Source organism: Tachypleus tridentatus, chromosome 6, assembly GCF_004210375.1.
Source record: "Tachypleus tridentatus isolate NWPU-2018 chromosome 6, ASM421037v1, whole genome shotgun sequence".
Classification (NCBI taxonomy): domain Eukaryota; kingdom Metazoa; phylum Arthropoda; class Merostomata; order Xiphosura; family Limulidae; genus Tachypleus; species Tachypleus tridentatus.
The window spans coordinates 137,467,359-137,488,596 of record NC_134830.1 but is presented as its reverse complement, the minus strand read 5'-3'; the positions used below and the strand labels follow the sequence as shown (position 1 = coordinate 137,488,596).

Here is a 21,238-nt window from a genome sequence, read left to right as displayed (position 1 = left end):
CGACGTCATCAACAATAAAGAAGGTGGTCTTTTCATCATCAACAAACAGTGTAACGACATCGTCAACAATAAAGAAGGTGGTCTTTTCATCCTTAACAAACTGTGTAACGACGTCATCAACAATAAAGAAGGTGGTCTTTTCATCCTTAACAAACTCTGTAACGACATCGTCAACAATAAAGAAGGTGGTCTTTTCATCCTTAACAAACTGTGTAACGACGTCGTCAACAATAAAGAAGGTGGTCTTTTCATCCTTAACAAACTGTGTAACGACGTCATCAACAATAAAGAAGGTGGTCTTTTCATCCTTAACAAACAATATGTAACGACATCGTCAACACTAAAGAAGGTGGTCTTTTCATCCTTAACAAACAATATGTAACGACATCGTCAACGCTAAAGAAGGTGATCTTTTCATCCTTAACAAACAATATGTAACGACATCATCAACACTAACTAAAGAAAGTGGCTTTTTTCATCCTTAACAAACAGTCTGAAGCCTTTTGGAATGTGGATAAGTACACTGTCATCTTAAAATATACAACCATCTGGTAGATAAAAGTGCTGCATCATATCGTGAACCTGTTTTATAAGACACAAGGCTCTGAGAATTATTATAATCAGATTACGTACCTCAACAATAGGTGGCGGACAAGTGTATGCTTACGGAGACTTCTCCCCTCCCCCACATTTTAGTGTTTTACATAAAGGTTGCTAAAATCAGGTATTTAACTGTCAGTTTATGAGAGGTAAATGTAACGAATAGAACTTAATTTTAAATCATTGTTTCTAACATGCTAGTACGAAGTTAAATGTGTCGCTTACTTTGGTTGTCTTTGTTGTATGAGTGTTACGGTTTCAGTACAGTTTTTGAATTAAATCCATGTGACTCGCCCCCCTCTTCCAAAAAGAAAAAGAGAGAAATTATGAAACGGCTTGTAACTTTAGAAACAAGATTCGAACATTTGAAGCATGTGTTTCATTTAGCTTTCTTCACGCATGCGCATCGGTCACTGTACCTGATTCCATAGTTTGCGATCACTGCTCTGTGCTTTTCTTAGAAGACTGAGGACCCCCATGAACGTCCTGTCGTGTCCCACATGAATGAGTTTGTTCTCCACAGATTTCTCTAGCGTCCATCATGGACCTGGGGATATCTATTCTCGTGTTCTTTGTTCCCTGCTTCGTTTCACTTTTGTGAATCAGTATGTGGCAGTTTTTCTGGTTGAAGGCCATGCTGGTATCGTAAGAAAGGCTGATTCATTTAACAGCCACCACCATTCTGTGTAATCTTCATTGCAGATGCACCTGCCACAGTGGCCTCATTTATTATCCAGCTTCCACAGTCTTCTAGCTTCGCCATTAAAATTAATATATCTGGATCTGAAACACATTTATTATCCATCTTCCACAGTCTTCTAGCTTCATCATTAAAATCACAATGTCTGGATCTGAAACACATTTATTATCCATCTTCCACAGTCTTCTAGCTTCATCATTAAAATCACAATGTCTGGATCTGAAACACATTTATTATCAATTTTCCACGAAAGTGGGTCGTGTGACAATTTTTGTTCAGTGTGCATGTAGATTTACCCGTTTGACGGAAATGGGTTAGTTGTCATGTCTGTTCAGACAGCCAGATATATCCGCTATTTGTGGAACTTTCTGTGCATCGTTTGTACGTGTCCATATGTCGTTACAAACATGACAGGAATTTATAGATCATGGTATTTATTTTACATCGCCTTAAATATAAGTTTATTACTTTCTACGAGTGACCACTATTGTATCCCTCTACACTGTACTAGAATACAGAGAATAAATATATAAACAGTCGTTATCACTAGCTTTAATTAAAAACCTCTCATAGTTGGTCATTGCGCTTGTTGAAATGGAGTACTATTCAGTAATCATGGAATCTGTCTGAAAAACTGTTTGTCTCAGGTTTCCATGTGGGTTTGTTTTTAATTTCGCGCAAAGCTACACGAGGGCTATCTGCACTAGCCGTCCCTAATTTAGCAATGTAAGACTAGAGGGAAGGCAGCTAGTCACTACCACCACCGTCAACTCTTGGGCTACCCTTTTACCAACGAATAGTGGGATTGACTGTAACATTATAACGCCCACACGTCTGAAAGGGCGAGCATGTTTGGTGCGACGGGGATTCGAACCGCGACCCGCCTGGCCATACCGGGCCCTCCATGTGTGAAAAAACTATTTGTCTCAGTTCTCCATGTGGGTTTTCACAGATGGTTTCAGATGAACTGGAATGTTGTACGTACTAGATGCATCAAACAACGGCGACAGTGTTTTTCAAGCAAGTTGAGTCAATCTGTTCTTTCAGGATACATGGCCCAGTGGTTATTTTACTCTGGCTGTGAATTCGGTAATTTCTGGTTCACGATTCGTTGCCATGAAAAATGCACACCAACCTAGAAATTAGTTGAATTTCCCTATTTGATTGGGAGAATCCAACACTTGGCGGAGAGCACTGATGACTTGTTCCCTTCCTTCTGGTCTATCAGCTCTGTATTGTGTACAGCTTTACACAAAATGAAGCTTGGTTAATTTTTCGCGAAAGTTCTGAAACAAACATACACACACATAGTTATCTGGAGAAGTAACGATCTTAAAGTTGTCTAAAACCAGAACTAAAAATATATTTATGACTTTATTTGACTTAGTCTTGAATTTTTTCGAGTTTTTTTTTTAGTTTAACCTATAAATATGCTCATAGCAAAAGAAGAAGATGCTTGTCACGTGTTTTTTTGTTGTTTCTTCAGAGATTTTAAGAGCCCAATGTGTTTCACGTATAGTTATACATATTAAAAAATGTTTGTAAAGCCTTCTATCTTTAAACACTAATTAGAAGAACATTTTACTTCACAGAAGCTCGTGCTCTGATTGTGGCGCTTCATAATCTAAACTAACCTATTTTTAGAAGTAATGTTTGCTTTTTCGCTCGTGAAGTAGGTGGGCCTTTACCACCACGATATTATCCCATAACACGAGCTCCCTACACTTGACGATCAACTCTTATCTTTGTATACAACTTTAAGGGAAAGTATAATATTACCTCCAAAGCGCATTTAGAACTAAGAAAGGTTCTGGATTTCTGGAAGCATATTTCTTTGTCGAAAGAGATTTCGAATTTTTCCGGGAATGTTAGTATCACGAAAAGTTTCAAAGATTCTTTTCTGTCGAAGTTTATTTATGAATCATTTAAATTTCTCCTCATATTGTAGTTGATAACAAACTTGTCCACTAGGTGCTAAAAATAAACTCACTATGGAGTTCCCATTTTGTTCTAGGTTATTATTTTAATGCTGCGGAAGGTTTTTTTTTGTGTTTTTTTTTGTATATCGCTTAATAACGAGATATCGGTCTAAAAATTACACAACAAATACGGTTACTTATCAAATAACTTGTACTAACATCTCTTACTTCTCAATCTACAGTGATAGGTGACCTTAGCACATATATATGTACCTTAATTTGATGACTTATGTAGCTAAAAAATATTTATTTTCATATATTTCACCAGAGGGAGCTATATAAGCTAAGGTCTTACCTTTTGACCAGCTCAAAAACGTATAGATAAAGTGTATAGAAGTCGTTGTAGGGCAAGGTTTTTTTTTATTTTCCTAGTATCAGCTTTTCTTAAGTAGGGGAGGGTCAGTGAAACATATATTGGGGATCAAACCAAGAATAAGTCTAAAATTAGGTTAACGGACGGTATTAGATTTGACAAACGACATTACAGGGGGCCGTTCCCCCTAGCTATTGTCCAGTTTTAAAGGTAATCAGTCTGGGTTGAATAGTATCGTACTGTTTCTATCAGACTAGAAGCTGTTTTTCTTTTTATGCCGTTTTGCTGGTTGTTGTTATACCTCCAACGAATCTGAAGAACTCGTAACAATTGCCTCTCTTGGTTCTCTTTTAAGATTACCATCTTTAGCCTTCTTAACGATTTCGTTTGTTTGTTTCACGTTAAACACAAAGGTAAAAATTGGCCATCTGTGCTGTGACAACCAAACCCAATTTTTAGTGTTATAAGTCCGCAACCTTGCCTTTTACCCACTGGAGGAAGGTGGGGCCTTCTTAGCGATCACCAATTTCTTAAACCAGCAACGTCTTTCTTCACCAGCTAAGTCACAGAATACAAAAATCCCATTTCTGTAACTTTATTCATAAAATAATAAATCATTGCAGTGCGAGATCCCGAGTGTAATTGATTTTTTCTTTCTTTATTCATTATTGATACGGGTACCCGCTAGTTTGTTTACACCGCCCTCTTGTGGCCGTGTGAAATTATAAAATAATGTATTTTCACATTATTATTACTTTTTAATTGTCTTGACTGGTGATCAGTTCCCTCTTGTTCTCATTTCTCGTTGTTGTTTCTTTGTGTTATTTTTATTAACTTTTTACTACCCCACCTCTTTTTTTTTGGGGGGGGGCAGTTTTTTACTTACCTGCAACTTGGACACAATGTTAAATTTATTGGCTTGTGTAGCCTGATTGGTTATCGTAATGGTTAACGTGTATTAATATGTCTGCATGCTATACGTCGCTAAATGAACTCGACAGAACACGAGGAATCTGTACTTGGATATGGTTCTTTATTTTGGACTGCTAACAAATTAATCACAAATAATTTGTTGTTGTGTTTTTTTAAATAGTATTTTAATACAGAACTAAATCTGAAGAAACAGCGCTTCCTTATAACCAACTGTCAAACATATTTTTTTGTATTTGTACCATCACAACTTATGTTACCTACTTCAGTCCTCAAGTTTTGATAGATTGACCAGAGGGGAAAGTAGCCAGTCAGCGGTACCCTTCCATCCATTTCTACACTGAGGGGCTAATTGTCACTCTTATAACGCACCTGCAGCTTAGAGTGAGTGGAATGTTTTTGGACTCAACTCGCCAGATTCGCAATCCAAAGCTCTAACGCAGGACGAATTGACCAGCCAGTGATGCCGATCACGCCTTTGACATTCCTTATTATTTTTTAACGGTTACTGTTGGATTTTGTTACACAGACTCGTATACACACACACGCAAGACTCGTCTACTTGCATTCGGGCTACGTTCTTCCGAAATAATTGATATTTTTAATTCTGTAAATTATTGTATTAACTTAAAAAAGACCGTTTTCCCAACTCAGATGTTACTGCATAGCTCCAGGGCATTGTTCATTAGTTACTTATTTTAACTACGCCATCTACCAAGAAACGAACTTCGTACTTTTTAACGATAACTGTGGTCTGAAGTTTATCTGAATGTAAGGATATCGTATTTACGTAATAATCTCAATTGTAGGTACTCCTGAGTTCGAACCTGGCACCTCTTGTGTGTCACTTCAGTTTTCTACCTATTAAACTAAAGTATTGACGTGATCATCACCTTTGCAGCATGTTTTGAAACTTGATTTTGTGCCAGGACAAAGACACCAACTCGTCCTTGACAAGTATATAACGACATAGCCATGTCATGAAAATCCGACGAGTTTTACTTGTGTGAATGTTCATAATAAGTTTGTGTTTCCTTTTTGTAAGAAAGAAAAGCTTGCTCATTTATTGCATTCGGACAGGTAGGGTGGTGAGGTGGAAGGGGGCTATCTACTTATTACCACACCTTTGAGGTCAGTAACGCCAGATCCACCAAAGTGCCCGAAGGCAGTTTATTCGAAGGTCTTGCTATTTGGACACGAGATTATTATAATAATCCAAATTTGGTGTTAAGGGTGTAGCCTTGCTTAAAGACGTAGGTTGGTGTTTAGGTTAGCTTTAAGCCCACGTGAGATTTCCTTCTCTCGAGCTTCGTAGTTCCTTTCCTAGCTTTGTGCCCTCGATAGTAATAAAGGTAAAAATCATTTCTGCTAAGGTTGCTATGGTTAGTGGGTGGTGGTACGTTTTCGCCTGTATCGTAACTTCGTTTGAGCGTACAATGCATGTGATTTAAAACAGACAGCACGTGGATTACTGTTCAATATATTATAATGCCGTAGACCCACTATGGGTCGCTGATCTCTCGTTAAGTTATTAATACGTTTGCTATTCACGGGCCTATCTTACACTCTCCGACAGTAGTTATTTTAAGTTGCCTGAAAGTAAAAGATGCGAGTAGCGTTATGTATCAGTACCGAATTACCGTTTGACGGTTCTATAAGATGGACAGTGATCACGTATTTCGCATCAACGTAGTTCACGTGATCCAGAAGTAAGATAATTAATCCGTTACGTGTGTTCTGCACTTTATCGCGAAATGATCGACCGATAGAGCAAAGAAAAAGTGTTCTATAATAATATATGTTATAGCTTAAACGTTTTTACACGGAACGCTGACTCGGTTATAGTAATGAATATATCATACGTTGAACTTGTTTTATACCAGTATAATTGCGTGTTAAAAAGTGACACTCCCCCTGAACTGATGTTTATATTCTAAGTTTAAGCCTCATAAGGAAATAAAAGGATTCCAGTGGTGACAACGCCAGAAAAACTGCTTTTAGAAGCGGTTATTGTTAGGTGTTTCACTTTAATCTTTTTCATTTAAAAAAATGATTTTCTATTTCCATCGAAAGAGAAATAACAGTAAATGTGTAGACATATTACCTTATGTTTGTCCCCCGGTAGGAGAGCGCGGTAAGTTTATGGGCTTTCAACGTTAACATCCGGGATTCGAATTCACACGTCGGTACAGCAGATAGCCCAATATGGGCTTTGCTTTAAACCAAACAGATTTTATGTTTGAAGTATTTCGATAGAGTATGTGATTCAAGAAAGTAATTTGAAGTTCCGTATGTCATAAATTCAATTGTGTTTAGAGACATGCAATAATGTGCTTTTATTTAATTTCAAAGTCAGAACGTGTTCCGTTTTCTTTTGTCTTCACAGATGGTGACGAGAACAAAAAAAATATTTGTTGGGGGTCTTTCCGCTCCAACCACCCTGGAGGACGTGAAAAACTATTTCCAACAGTATGGACGGGTAAGTTCAAACATTGCTTTATATATTAACAAGCACACACGACACAGTTAAAACATTTCCTACTAAAGCAAGCAGCAGCCTGGCTAGGGGGCGCTCGACTCGTAGCCAGATGGTCGCGCGTTCGTATTCCCATCCTACCAAACATGCTGTTTCAGCAGTGGGGGCGTTATAACGTGACGGTCAATCCCACTATTCCTTGGTAAAAGAGTAGCTCAAGAGTTGGCGGTAGGTGGTGATGTGATGACTAGCTGCCTTTCCTCGAGTCTTTCACTGCTAAAGCTCCCCCGCTGGTACAGCGGTACGTCTCCGGATTTACAACGCTAAAATCAGGGGTTCGATTCCCCTCGGTGGGCTGAGCAGATAGCCCTTTGTGGCTTTGCTATACGAAAAACACACACACACACTTCACTGCTAAATTAGGGACGGCTGGCGCAGGTAAACCTCGCGCAACTTTGCGCGAACTTCTGAAACGAACTTAAGCAGCTCATTGTGCGACATCTATCGGGAAAGTACGATTTACGATTTTAAAGATTAATAAATGATAAGACTTAAAAAACAACGTAAGCGAGGTGCAAAAAATAGCTAATTAGTATAACGACTGTATTAGTGCAGAACTTTTGCAATGTAAAGTTGCCTAAGGGTAGAAAAACACTAACATTACGATTAACTAGAATTGGAACTTCCAACCTGAACGGCACCTTGTGCGCACGTGGGCTAAACGGCCAGATCAGTGACCCACCCGAGGATTCAAATACAACCTACCCTAATTTGGAACTACTGATTAGAGGGAAGGGCTGTCTCCGGTTCTTTGAACCGAGTGAAGGGATTGACTTTCAGCTTTATTGAACACCCACAGCTGAAAGTGCATAAGGTGGTTTGCGACATCACGTCTCGAACCTCGGACCCTTCTACCTGTGACCTGATAAGAGCGGCCTCCGATGCAGAGATAAATAATAAAATATGAAGTTCGCCACGAGGTTTGGAAAGAGTACATTCTGGAGGAAGAATTTCTTGAAAAACAAACATATGCTTTTACAAGTACTCGGGTTCAGACGTGATAGATCATGAAAACTGATTCTTTTGGACATCGGATCACCAGTGTTTATGTGTGTGTGTGTGTGTAAAAATAATTCGGAAAAATGAAGAGGCTGTGTGTTTATAGCGGTGAAGTTTCGAGAAAGCTCGAGTGTTTGTAACTTGCTTGTCACTAAGTAATAAAGAACTCAAGTGTATCCTTCTGCGCATAACAGTTCCTGAACGTTTAGTTAGATGTCAATGAAACAAATATAAAAATATTTACCAAAGAAAAGGAAGAAATATAATAGTCCCCACAATGTCAAAAAGGGCGCTGTTTGTAGGTAGGCTATAGATATATTTGCCAAAGAGAGGGAATAAATGTAATATTCCCCACACTGTGAAAACGCCCTGATCCGTTTGGAAGAAACCAGTAATAAGCAGCGCTAAGGAATTCATTAAAACTTTTTTTTAAAAAAAAGAAGACAGGTTTTCATTGTGAGTTGTTCTAATATTCACATTCCATAAAACCTTAGAATTGTTCCAAGCCAGTTAAATGAGAGACCCGTATACTATACCCAAGGCTTTGTACGTTCGGTCCGGTTTGGGTCGCACCTGCCTAGTTCTTTCCAATACGTCACTCATGTTGCCGTAGTGATAAGGGCGCAGTTAATAAAGCAAGTCTATGGTACATCCGTTCTCTCTGGTAACATCACTCACCAGCAGCACTGGTTTTACCTGTTTCTCTGTCTTGTCGGTTAGTTAACATGTGACTTGTTTCGTTGTTGTTGCTTTCACACGTTTTTTTCTTTGGGGGAAGGGGGGTGTTTTGTTCTTATCAGCCAGTGACTCATCTCACGTGTGAAATGAGGTGTAACATTTACACAATCGCGTGAGCTGACGAGTAAAACTCGCGTTATAAATGGAAGATTGAAGTTAAAGGGAAATCTGTAAGCAGTATAAAAAATGTGAATACATGAAGAACTGTAAGTAAAATAGAACTCTTCATTTAAATAAGTGTAAACACGTAGTGAGACGACATGAAATTAGGTTTTTATCTTTGATGTCGGATGTGGAATAGGCAGTAGCTATAATAGATGGGCTTCAGACATAACTTGGAAATTCGCTTCAAAATCAGGTCATCGGCCTTTGTTTAAGATGTATTGTTTTATGATGATGATTTATATTACGACGATAAGTGCCAGCCGATCAATAAAAAAATATTTGGTTCGCAGCGCCCCCTAGAGTGATTGCCTAATTAGTGTTTGTTTTTTATTTGATTTTCAAGTAAGACGTGTTTGTTTGTTGTTAAGTACTAAGCTTTTGCGTAAGACAGCATCCTAGAATCTATTATAAAAGTCCAGAACGTGCTTTTCAAGAGTGAACTTTCGTCTGTTCGTTTTTCTCTGACTTTCTGGGCGTATTTTGGGCAAATTAACCAATTTTTACAGCGTCAGATTGAAGAATAAATTATAGTAATGATTAAGAATTGAAGGAACATCAATCGATAGGTGGCAAACGTTCCGTTAAATGTTTGAATAAATAAATATTTTTAACCAGAGGTTAGATAGGGACATCTCTGTTTCCTCAACTTTTGTCATCCATATCTCACCTTTAATAAATATAGTTGCTTGCATTAAGTAGTGAGATGTAATACAAGAACACGCTATGTAGTAATAAATAAACTTATTATTCTGAAAATTATTTAATTTCGAGGTCTAACTTTAAGAGAGATCCAGTTGAATCTACATCAACGTTTCTTATTGGATTGTATAGTTTCTAACGATTTCACTTCTCAGTAGTAACCCAGAATACGAGTTAACCAAAGAGAGATAAATTGGACCTATATCATAATGAAAAGTATCAAACGTATTGTTGGTGTTAACTTGTTTTATATTCATCGTGAGGAGAAAAACAACAAAAAGTGTGATTACCAACCACGTTCACACCAACAGTACGTCTGATGTATTGTAGAAATTCTTTATTAGTTTCATTAATAAAAAAAATACATTGACATGTTTAATCTCGCATTATTTCACTACTAAGTCTATTATAATTGCTTGCTGCCCATCCCCACCCCCCATCTCCATGAGATAATTTTGCGTTTCAATGGGAGAGGACGTTCTATATTTTGGAAGACTCTACCCTGAGAGACAATAGAGTAAATCATTTGTGTTGACAGTAGAGTCCCATTTACTAAAGTAGATTAAATGCAATAGTTCTGAACAGGAACTGATTGTTAACAAGGGATTCGAATCACGGTTTCGTGACAATTAACAGAGCTGTATGCTTGTCGCACATTCTAATAACTAGGAAGTCCTGCACGCACGCGATGGAATGTAACTGTACACCGGAAAGACATTTTGTTGGGTAACATTTTTTTTCTTTTCTTTTTTACTTGTACGTACAGTGATCTAGCTACCTGTGTACAACCAGAACGCCATTAAACATGCTTGGAAATGGAAAATAATTTTCTTATTCACAAATTTAGTGATCCAGTGGTTGAGTTGGGGATAAAGGGGGAGACGGAGCCACGTTCCGCACGTAGTGTGATACATTATCTCACTTGTTTTTGGACCGTTAGTAATAAGTAATTTTTTTTTTTAATTTCGCGCAAAGTTACACAAGGGCTATCTGCGCTAGCCGTCCATAATTTAGCAATGTAAGACTAGAGGGAAGGCAGCTAGTTATCACATCACCACCCACCGCCAACTCTTGGGCTACTCTTTTTCCAATGAATAGTGAGATTGACCGTGATATTATAATACCCCCACGACTGAAAGGACGAGCATGTTTGGTGCGACGGAAATTCAAACCCGCGACCGTCAGGTTACGAGTCGAGCGCCTTAACCACCTGGCCATGCCGGGCCAAGTAAAATTTGAAAGTATGGTACGACAGCAGTAAGTGATTTAATTACGTTAATCTTGACGCCCATTGGTTATGTGACAATAGTTAGAAGTTTCTACCAAGCACCCGAGTTAAACGTATTAAATTAACACATATATAATAAGTAGTTCAAGAAATAGCATTTTAATCTCTGTTTAAGAATGTTAAACAAACGACAAAAAACAGTTGACCTCTTCCCCGCAAAAAAAAAGATTAAAATAGAATAAAAATGAAATGAACAGGCGTGGCCTAATGGTTAGCAGGTCGGGCTGCGAATCAAAGGATCTGTGGATAGTGGGTTCAAATTCCCGTCACACGAAACATGCTCGCCCTTTCAGTCGTGGTGGTGTTATATTGTAACAGTTAATCCCACTATTCGTTGGTAAAAGAGTAATCCAAGAGTTGGCAGTGGATGGTGAGGACTAGCTATCTTGCCTCTAATCTTACACTGCTACATTAGGAACAGCTAGTGCAGATAGCCCTCGTGTTACTTTGCGCGAAATTCCAAAAAAGAAATAATCAATAATCCGTGGTTCGAAGATTGAAGCAGTTTTAATGGTAGCACATAGTCTCTTTATTCGTTTAAAAAACAAATAGCCGAATAATCCACTTAGCATACTAATCCTCAAACAAAAGGGAAAACTTCAGAAAACCCGCAACTATATTTACACATAATATAAAGTTTGCTGACCATCAACAAGCATTTCTTCTTCTGACTATAAGCAAGTCTTTTCATGTGCTGACTACCAATAACATTTTTTCCTTATTTACTGACCATCATAAATATTTTCTTCTGCTAACTTTAGTCCGTTGACTACCAGAAAGCTTTTCATTTCTTGACCACCAATAAGCTTTTAATCTGGTGACCACCACCACGCTTTTCATTTGTCAACCATCAAAAATCTATTCATCTGATGACCATCACAAATCTTTTCATTTGCTGACCATAATCACACTATCCATCCATTAACCAATAAGAAGTCTTTCATCTTCTGACCACCACGCTTTTCCTCTACTGACCATGAATGAGCCTCTGATCTAAGGATCACTCATTGACTTCCTTTTTTAAATCATAGTCACATCAGTTCGTAGATTTTGTTCAAACTGATTGATGATATTTTTCTCCTTCGTGCATCGAGCATGGTTCCAGGACAACGCCAGTGTTAGTGGGAAAATAGATTTGGTTGTGTTTTGTAAAAGCCATATTTCGCCGTGATGTTCCAGTGCACATTCATAGCGGTTCTCTTCTTCAGTACTGCACTTATATATTCAATGAGTAAAATTCGTGGAAATTGAATTTCACATTATTACAAGCTTTCTATTCACTTATTTATTTCCGGGTACAAAGCTATCCGATGACTATCTGCACGGGAATCGAACTCCGAGTTTAAGAGTTATAATTCTTCGAGCTGTAAGGAAGTTGTTCTCTTCCTTGTTTAGGCATGGTAATATCTCGTGAAGAAAACCGAAACGTTCAGATACTTTTTTCCAATTTACACTTTTCCCAATTTTCTTATGTAGAAATAAAGAAAGCTTTACAGATAGAACTACAGATTTATATTTCTACTTATGTAAACAAACAGGTTGTCTTTTTATTTTTAAGTTACCTGATGTTACAGTTCTTTTAACACACTTCCAAAAGAAGGGGTATATAATAATGGTGGAATACCATGAGCGGAACTACCATGTAAAGTAATCCAATTATCTATAAGTCCAATTGCCGTTTTATTTTTGTGTGCGCATGCTCTGTACCTAGTAGTTCTAAATAAGGAAATATACTGAGCTTTTAAGTTTTCGCTTAAACGTAAAATATTGGTATGAAGATTAATGTATGCATAAGTAAGGTACTGGCGTTTAGTCTTAGTGTGAGCTCAAGACATCACTATGATATAGGTTAGTTTTTTCAATGATGTTTTTTTTTCTCTCTATAAACCACTTTTCATATCTTCTATGTAAGCATATTTCTAATCTATATCATATCTGATTTGTTTAGAAATACTTTAAGAAACGTAAGCTTATTTTGCACGAGATGATATTTGATTTTATTAGAGTTCAAAAACCAAAACCTGGACGTAACATTGTATTTATTTCTTAACTTTAAAAGCACTTCGTCATTTTCTTGTATTACTGCTTTCGTATTATTATTTTGAAAAACGCGCTGCAGAGTTTGATTTGTATGGAGTTAAGCGCAAAGCTACGCGTGAACTATCTGTGCTCTGCTCACCACGGGTATCGAAACCCAGTTTCTAGCGTTATAATTCCGTAGGCATATCAGTAGGGAGAGGCGAAGCTGTAGAGACCTTTTTTGTGTGTTATAATGCAAAGTTACACGATTGATTATACCCAGATCGAACCTAGGAATTTAGGGTTATAATAATTATAGGAATGTAGTACGAACTTCAGTGCCATCCCAGTAAATATTAAAAGTTTTTTGTTTTTATTTTTTTACAGTACTCCTCTCTCTCTCTCTGATTTAAGTTAAGGTACTCAGTAGTAGGAGACAAGTCGCCTACAGGAGAACACTGCAGTCTATAATGATGTATCGATCGATGTCTCTTTCAGAAAAAGCAATACCTCCTAGTTTCTGTGTATGATCTGAGTTAATCGATTTGATAAATGTAATCTTCCTTTAGAAACATATAGACGAAAGGGGTGGGGGCCGAAGAGCGCCAGTTTTATCTAGAACTGTTTATTTTCAAATCTTCCTACGCAGCAAAAAAAGGGGAAATCTGTTCTTCAAACTTAGAATGGAATTCACCGAATAGTTAGTTAACATTTTATAGGAAAAAACAAACCAACAGTAAAGCTATACAAGTTTATACGAATATAGAGGCAGTGTTTGCTGGTTATAAACTGTACGCGGTTAACAAACGAATAAACGTCTACCCAAACGCAAGAAAATTGGATTATATACTTAGAAATATTGAACTTTACAACACACAAGGTCATTGGAAAAAACTGAACAACCGCCTGGAATAATGAATTGTAATTTTCACATACACGACCTATTCTGGTATATAATAGAATCAATGTCGTCCAGTCCCCCGCTAAAACAGTGGTACGTCTACGGATTTACAACACTAAAATAAGGGGTTCGATTCCTCTCGGTGGACTCAGCAGATAGCCAAATGTGGTTTTGCTACAAGAAAACACACACAACGTCGTCCTTTTCGTTCAGGCCCGGCATGGCCAGATGGTCAGGGCACTCTACTCATAATCTGAGGGTCGCAGGTTCGAATCCCCGTCACACCAAACTTGCTCGCCCTTTCAGCCATAGGGTCTTTATAATGTTATGGCCAGTCCCACTATTCGTTGGTAAAAGTTTGTTTATTTCTATTTTTTGAATTTCGCACAAAGCTACACGAGGGCTAACTGCTCTAGCCGTCTCTAATTTAGCAATGTAAGGCTAGAGGGAAGGCAGCTAATCATCACCACCCACCGCTAACTCTTTGGCTACTCTTTTACCAAAGAATAGTGCGATTGAATGCACCATTATAACGCCCCCACGACTGAAAGGACGAGCGTATTTTGTGGGACGGGGATTCTTAACCCTCAGGTTGTGAGTGGAGCACCCTAACCGCCTGGCCCGAAGATATAACAAACATAAATACTTATAATACCAGAATTTACAGAAACGGAAGATTTGAAAAGTAAAATAGAAATAAAGTTGAAGGAAATAATTTCAGTGTTATTATTATCTGATTATCTGCGAGTAAAAAAAAAAAAGAGGGTAGGTTTAAATATCTTTATTCCTTTGTTTTTTTAAAGGATTTTTCCGTAACTTTATACAAGAGCTATCTGCGCATGGTCGTCCCTACTATTACTACTTACAAACTAGATGGAAGGTAAGCTATTCGATGTCAACCACCGCCAACTCTCGTCTGATCGAACAACCGGAATTGGTCCTTTTTTTATAGCGCACCCATAACGTAGCGAATCCGAAGATTCATGGTTCGAGATCCTTTGCCACAAAAATCACGCTTCGCTCTTTGGAGCCGTGAACGCATTATAAGGGTGATGATCAAATTTGCTACTCGATGAGACAAGAGCAGTTTCAAAGGTTGGCGGTGGGTGTTGAAGAACAGTTACCGCCCCACTTCTCTTGGATGTACTTTTGTGCGAAGTTTCTGAAACAAAGAAAAATATCATTATTATGTGATTGTGACGATCATTAGGGAATTATCGTCATTTCTGATCTGGATATTGTCTCGTCCGGCCAAAAATAAAATACGGAGCTTTAGCCGGATGTGTACTGAGATGGCTTCTTCTGATTTCAATGACGTAAGTGTCGTTATTTGTGATCTGTGGCATTGTATAATAGAAAATATTAATTATAACAAGTTAGATATTGCAATCAACATTGAATCTTAGGAGGTCATCATTCAATCTTCTCAGAAGTTTTGGCATTCAACCGGAAGTACCGGCCTCACCCAAAAAGAGCGGGAAGGTCGGGAATATTTTTCCAGAACCCACTTCTTACTCCTTTTCCTTCCCCAGTGGCGTGACTGCGGACGTACAAGACCTAAAATCCGATTTCAATAACCGTGGTGGGCAGAGCACAGATAGCCCATTCTGTAGGTTTGTACTGAATTACAAAAAATCTGCTTACCGGGGGTGGAGGGGTGGTCCAGAAATGTGTACGAAGTGTGTCAAATCAATACGGAGCGTTTCAAGTAGTTTTGCAGTCAAGCGCCAAACTACACAATAATTTGGCTATCTGTGCTGTGCTCACTACAGGTATCGAAACCTAATTTTTAGCGTTATAAACCTACAGACGTACACTGCTCAGCTACTGTGGGATTGAAAGTTGAATAAAACGTTAACCACGCTTTCAATAACTTATGTGTGCGTGCGCGTTCACGGTATTTGAAGTGGGGCGGGGGGCGTATAGTACTTCTTCCTTGAGGTTCCTGATACCAATTAGAAATACTAAATGTCCATGAACATTACTAGTCTGTAGTTCGTTTAGACGTTTTAATTGTGGAAATCGAAGTTTAGCTTTAAAGATTGAATGAGAGAAACGAGAAGACAGATTACGACATCACCAATTTCATTCTACGTAAATTCGAGGTTTTGGTCCCTACCCGAGGAGGAGGGGTAAGCTGTAAATCTACCGATTTATACAACGCTAAAATCAGCTGTTAGATTTGTTATTTTGCGGATACAGCTTGAGGTTTTTCTTTCTTTTCCGCCGTAAAGCGCAAAACTACAGAGTGTGTTTTGCCCATTGCGAGTATAGACCCTCAACTTTTGGGGTTATAAAACCCTTCTGATTTGTTTTTAACCCACCAGGCGAGCTGAACTCAGGAGTACGTGCGCTTTACGCATTTTTTAGAAATATCCCTTATTTTCAAACATTTATTGCCCTCCACCATGAGTTTATTTATTCTTCCAGTAACAACAAACATATAGAGGGGAAAGAAAATGGTTGTTATGTAACATAGTTATTCTAACACCTGTGTCCTGCTGTTTTACTTACCCGTAAAGCACTCTTTTCGACACATTAGAAACGCTGCCAACGCTAGTCACGTGATATGCCTGCATTTATGTTTTTTAAACACTGTGGAAAAAACAATGTATCTTGTATATGTCACCCGAACGCGAGTAGAAGTATGCGCCATCTATCGGCATATTATATTTACGTTGGTAAATTTCTTGTTTTCACGATTTTGATTGAAGTATTCAATTGTCGATTGTTTGAAGGCATCAATAAGGGGTTCTCGTTTTATACTCTGTTGCTTTGTTGTTAAACTCAGAGATACACGATGGCTTACTCGTGCTGTGCCGACACCGTTATAAGCCTTCAGACTTGTAGCTAAGCCACTGGGGGCAGCGGGGGAAAGGGGAACTTCTTGGCTGTGATATCGCAATTATTCTAAAGCCCCATTGAGCTTCGAAGGATTCGTGCAGTTAAAACTTTCAACAACAACAAAAAATGTGTTATGATGTTTGAAATCCACTCGAGTATCTTTCACCTTGTTTTTTATGGTTGTTTCCCAACAAAGTAATCACCCTCCACATTTTTTTAATAGACTCTTGTATATAGGTAATGCATTCGTGTCTGTGTATGATGGAAACGAAATGCTTTAAAACAACAGTCAATGTACGTTCGTGACGTTGTTTCACAATACTTTAAGTCTTTACACCGAAAATGAAACGTTGGGACTTTAGAAAAACGACGTTTCAAGAAGCGAAAAGAATTCCACGTTTAAAACCTGCAAGGCGTTACAATACAAGAAGGTTATTTTCTGTGTTTGGTCACATTCTTATTGTCCCCGGCCCGGCATGGGTAGGTGGTTAAGACACTCGACTCGTAATCTGAGGGTCACGGATTCGAATCCTCGTCACACCAAACATGCTTGCCCTTTCAGCCGTAGGGACGTTATAATGTGACGGTCAATCCCACTATTTGCTAGAAAAAAGTAGCCCAAGAGTTGGCGGTAGGTGGTGATGAGTGGCTGCTTTCCCTCTAGTCTTACACTGCTAAATTAGGGACGGCTAGCGCAGATAACCCTCGTGTAGCTTTGCGCGAAATTCAAGACAAACAAACAAACATCATAATGTCCAGTTTGCAAGATGCAGAAAGATGTGGAAAAGAAATAAGTAACATGACTTTTATAGTTTGATTACTTTATATTGTTTTTCCTTGAATAATCGTTTAGGAGCGAGTTTTGGTAACAGCTTAAAATTGGTATTTATTGGTGTACTAAATTCACAATATAGATTATTTCTGTTACTCGAATGAAAAGTTAATTGCAAAGACGCCATTTTTTTTCTTTCCACAGAAATCGAGGTAAATAACAACTTTTCGTCATGCTCTATTTCACTTACAAATAACACCTGAGGGTCAATGATTACCACATGTAGCTACTAATATCATGTAATCATTAGCTGTAGAATGTCGATACAACAAACAAGTTTAGTAAATATTTCTACATAATCATTATAGTTTACGCTGTTTTTACGTATAAAGGTAACATTTCTTTTTGTTCCAAGTATCCTATTATTGGTCTTTATTATTTTTTATGTACCAACGCCCGGTCTTTGTTTTATTTTATGTACACTATAAAGTATGTTGTTATGTTCATGCAACTACTTCGCAGGGCGTGGATGGATCTTCATGAAAATTGGTAAGTAGGTTCATTAGGTCCATTGGAAGGATACATACACATTTTCATTTTTCTAATTTTGCGGTTTTTATTTATATTTATTTATTTATTACAACTACACATAAAGGAAGCAACTTTTCAGCTCCTCAGATAATATTCCATTAATCATGAATTTACCTAACTTTCGTCCACGAGAAGGGTACCCCAGCTGATAAATTATATAATACGGAATTCTGTCAAAATAAATCTATCGGCCGGTAGGCCCTCTTCTTAGGTTTTTATCTGTTGGACATTAGAAACAAACCACGGCCCCAGACGCATTCTTCTCTATTCCTACATCGTGCTCTGAGCACAGCCCTGTTGTTAGCGCTCAGTTACCACCAAAAACAAAAAACAAACTGAGCTCCGCATTTTGTGACCGTGAATGCGTTATAGAAGTGGCGGTCAAAATTCCACTTCAGTTAGATTAGCCTAAGTGTCAGTTGGCAACGGTGGATGTTCTTTTGTCTACTCTATCACTCTAGAATTAGAGACGGGTAGGGAACACAACCGTCGAGTAGCTTTGCGCCAAATTCAACAAACAAACAAAACCTTCAGCGCAAGTAACGACCCGATTTACCAAAACGGACGCTTAAGACTGTGTTGTTTGTACTGTTTTCTAATTCGGCTGACGTCATAGTTGCGTACGAGCGACATCTGTGCTACTAATACTCAATATCGGTTGATGTCGACAATTCCATGACATAATGCCATATTGTAGTTAACTGCGTTTATGTCTTTGGAGCCACTGGCTCTAATAACTTGTCGAAAACTTGTGATTTTTATTTCCTGTCCCACTGAGTATAGAAACAGCTGTTTCTAAAAAAATAAAAATGGGGCTTATAATGCTAAAATTCGGATTTCAATCATTGTACACTTAGCAAGAAACAAGTAAAACTGCGACTGTGGTTCGTGACTGGTTTTAATCGCTATTTATGATGGCGGAGAACACCTTGATGTTTTCGTTTTGCTGTATTTAGCATTCGTTTCAAGAACCGCAAAACATCATGGGAACTCTCAGAAAAGTATAGCTTTAAGCTGAATGTAGTACTTCATAATAATTATACATGTTTCAACCTTTATCAAATAAAGTTCACACTGCTTCTAGATGTTAAAATGTTTATAATCTAGTGGCTTTCAGTCTTTTAAATAACGAATCCAACATCCATCTACCCCCTTCAGACATATACAGCCAGTGATGTGACGGCTCTTAAGCCTTTCTAATGCGTTAGTTCGGGTGAGTCAGGCAAGTTATTGATGGGAATAGATTTGGAGAGAGAAAAAAAACCAAAAAACATTAGCTAGGTCTTTCCGAGTCTGTAAAAGTTTTCACATTTAAAAGTAAACAAAAAATCCATTATATTACCGGAATATTTGAACGTTGCCGCTAATCTTGCCTCTTATGAAACACACTCAATGAGTTGTGTTACTTAAATAACCCAAATGATGCATCTAACTGATTAACCCCCCTTCTCCCCTTTTTTTTTTTTTTTCATTTATTGAGCATCTAAATCACGTGCTCTGATTGTTCATCTGCTATGTTAAATTATTTTAATATAAGTGGATCACTGCGGCGCGTGACGTAACCAGTCGAAACCGTTTCGTATAATGGTAAAAAGTAGTGTTCCCTCCCTGTGTGCTAGAGTGACATCACGTGTGATAACTTTCGTTTCTTTACTGGTGTATATATTTTTATATTTTGTATTTGTGGTGAAACTGTAACGACCACGTCCATGTCGTCGTCCCTAATTTTTAACTGTCGTAATCATAGAGAAGACAAGAAGTCAGAGCCCCCTACCACTAGTGTTCCCTCTAAGCTGCGCAGCCGCACAACGACCAGTTAAATGTCGCGCACTTTGTTATTCTATCCGCGCTCACCCTCAGTAACGGTAAGGAGTCTTAACACGTTGACGGCCATAATGAACCTAGCAGTCGATAGGCCTAAAAGCCAAAATCATCAACTGGGTAGCATTGTAAATCGGCCTAATGATCCACTAGAGTTTATGGTCTAAAAATATCCCCTCTGAAAAAAAAAATTAACTCCACACTTGAAATCCAAAACTCTACCAGAGGGCTAACTTTGGCCATTATTAATGGGACTATTAAAGTAGAATAAACGTTTACTCTACTTAGCTGTTATTATATTTCATATTCGGCCTTTATTTAACTGATTCGTGACTTCATACTAATTGGATTGGTAAATTTAAAGAAATGCGTGAATTTATCCAATGACATCACGTTACTATTTTTAGCCGCGGCTAAGTGGCTCATAGAAAGGCTCTTTGTTTTTCAAGTACAAACTTTTAGCTTGTAGCTCCGTCATCTCTTTAATGGATTTGAGATCTAATTACAGTTTTGGATTCAGAATGTCAAACACTTTCGATAGATATATTTGAACACGCCCAAAGTCTCATAGATTAAGTTATTCTAATCCTGCCTAACCGAATTCCAATTTTGAGGATAGGTTCTTAGATAAAAGCGCGTCGGATATACGTATTCTCCACGCTCGGTATTGACAGCGCACAAAAATATAACTAAAATAATGTTGAGTACCGCGACTACTGAGGATTCCTTTTTCTTTTTGTTTCCATTCACATTGACTATTTCTCCAGGTTTTAATTCTTAAGCAGGTTTTAGGTAGCATGTTTCACCAGAACCTGAATCTCAGACACAGCTTTAGGAAGCATGTTTTACGAGAACCTGAATCTCAGACACAGCTTTAGGGAGCGTGTTTCACCAGAACCTGAATCTCAGACACAGCTTTAGGAAGCATGCTTTACCAGAACCTGAATCTCAGACACAGCTTTAGGGAGCGTGTTTTACGAGAACCTGAATCTCAGACACAGTTTTAGGGAGCGTGTTTCACCAGAACCTGAATCTCAGACACAGCTTTAGGAAGCATGTTTTACGAGAACCTGAATCTCAGACACAGTTTTAGGGAGCGTGTTTCACCAGAACCTGAATCTCAGACACAGCTTTAGGAAGCATGCTTTACCAGAACCTGAATCTCAGACACAGTTTTAGGGAGCGTGTTTCACCAGAACCTGAATCTCAGACACAGCTTTAGGAAGCATGTTTTACGAGAACCTGAATCTCAGACACAGTTTTAGGGAGCGTGTTTCACCAGAACCTGAATCTCAGACACAGCTTTAGGAAGCATGCTTTACCAGAACCTGAATCTCAGACAC

The 21,238-nt window shown here is 38.2% G+C and overlaps 1 protein-coding gene across 7 annotated transcripts in view; it reads left to right on the top strand.

Moving 5' to 3' along the window:
• The window catches only part of LOC143253788 (RNA-binding protein Musashi homolog Rbp6-like), a 205,186-nt gene that overhangs the window by 78,618 nt on the left and 105,330 nt on the right, over positions 1–21,238 (top strand). For 6 of the 7 annotated variants that reach the window (XM_076508161.1, XM_076508162.1, XM_076508160.1 and 3 more), the window contains exon 6: positions 6,909–7,001. The exons of the other annotated variant lie outside the window; for it this stretch is intronic. In XM_076508161.1, coding sequence (XP_076364276.1) covers positions 6,909–7,001 — 93 coding nt within the window. The remainder of the gene's footprint in view (positions 1–6,908; positions 7,002–21,238) is intronic. 7 annotated transcript variants of the gene reach the window in all.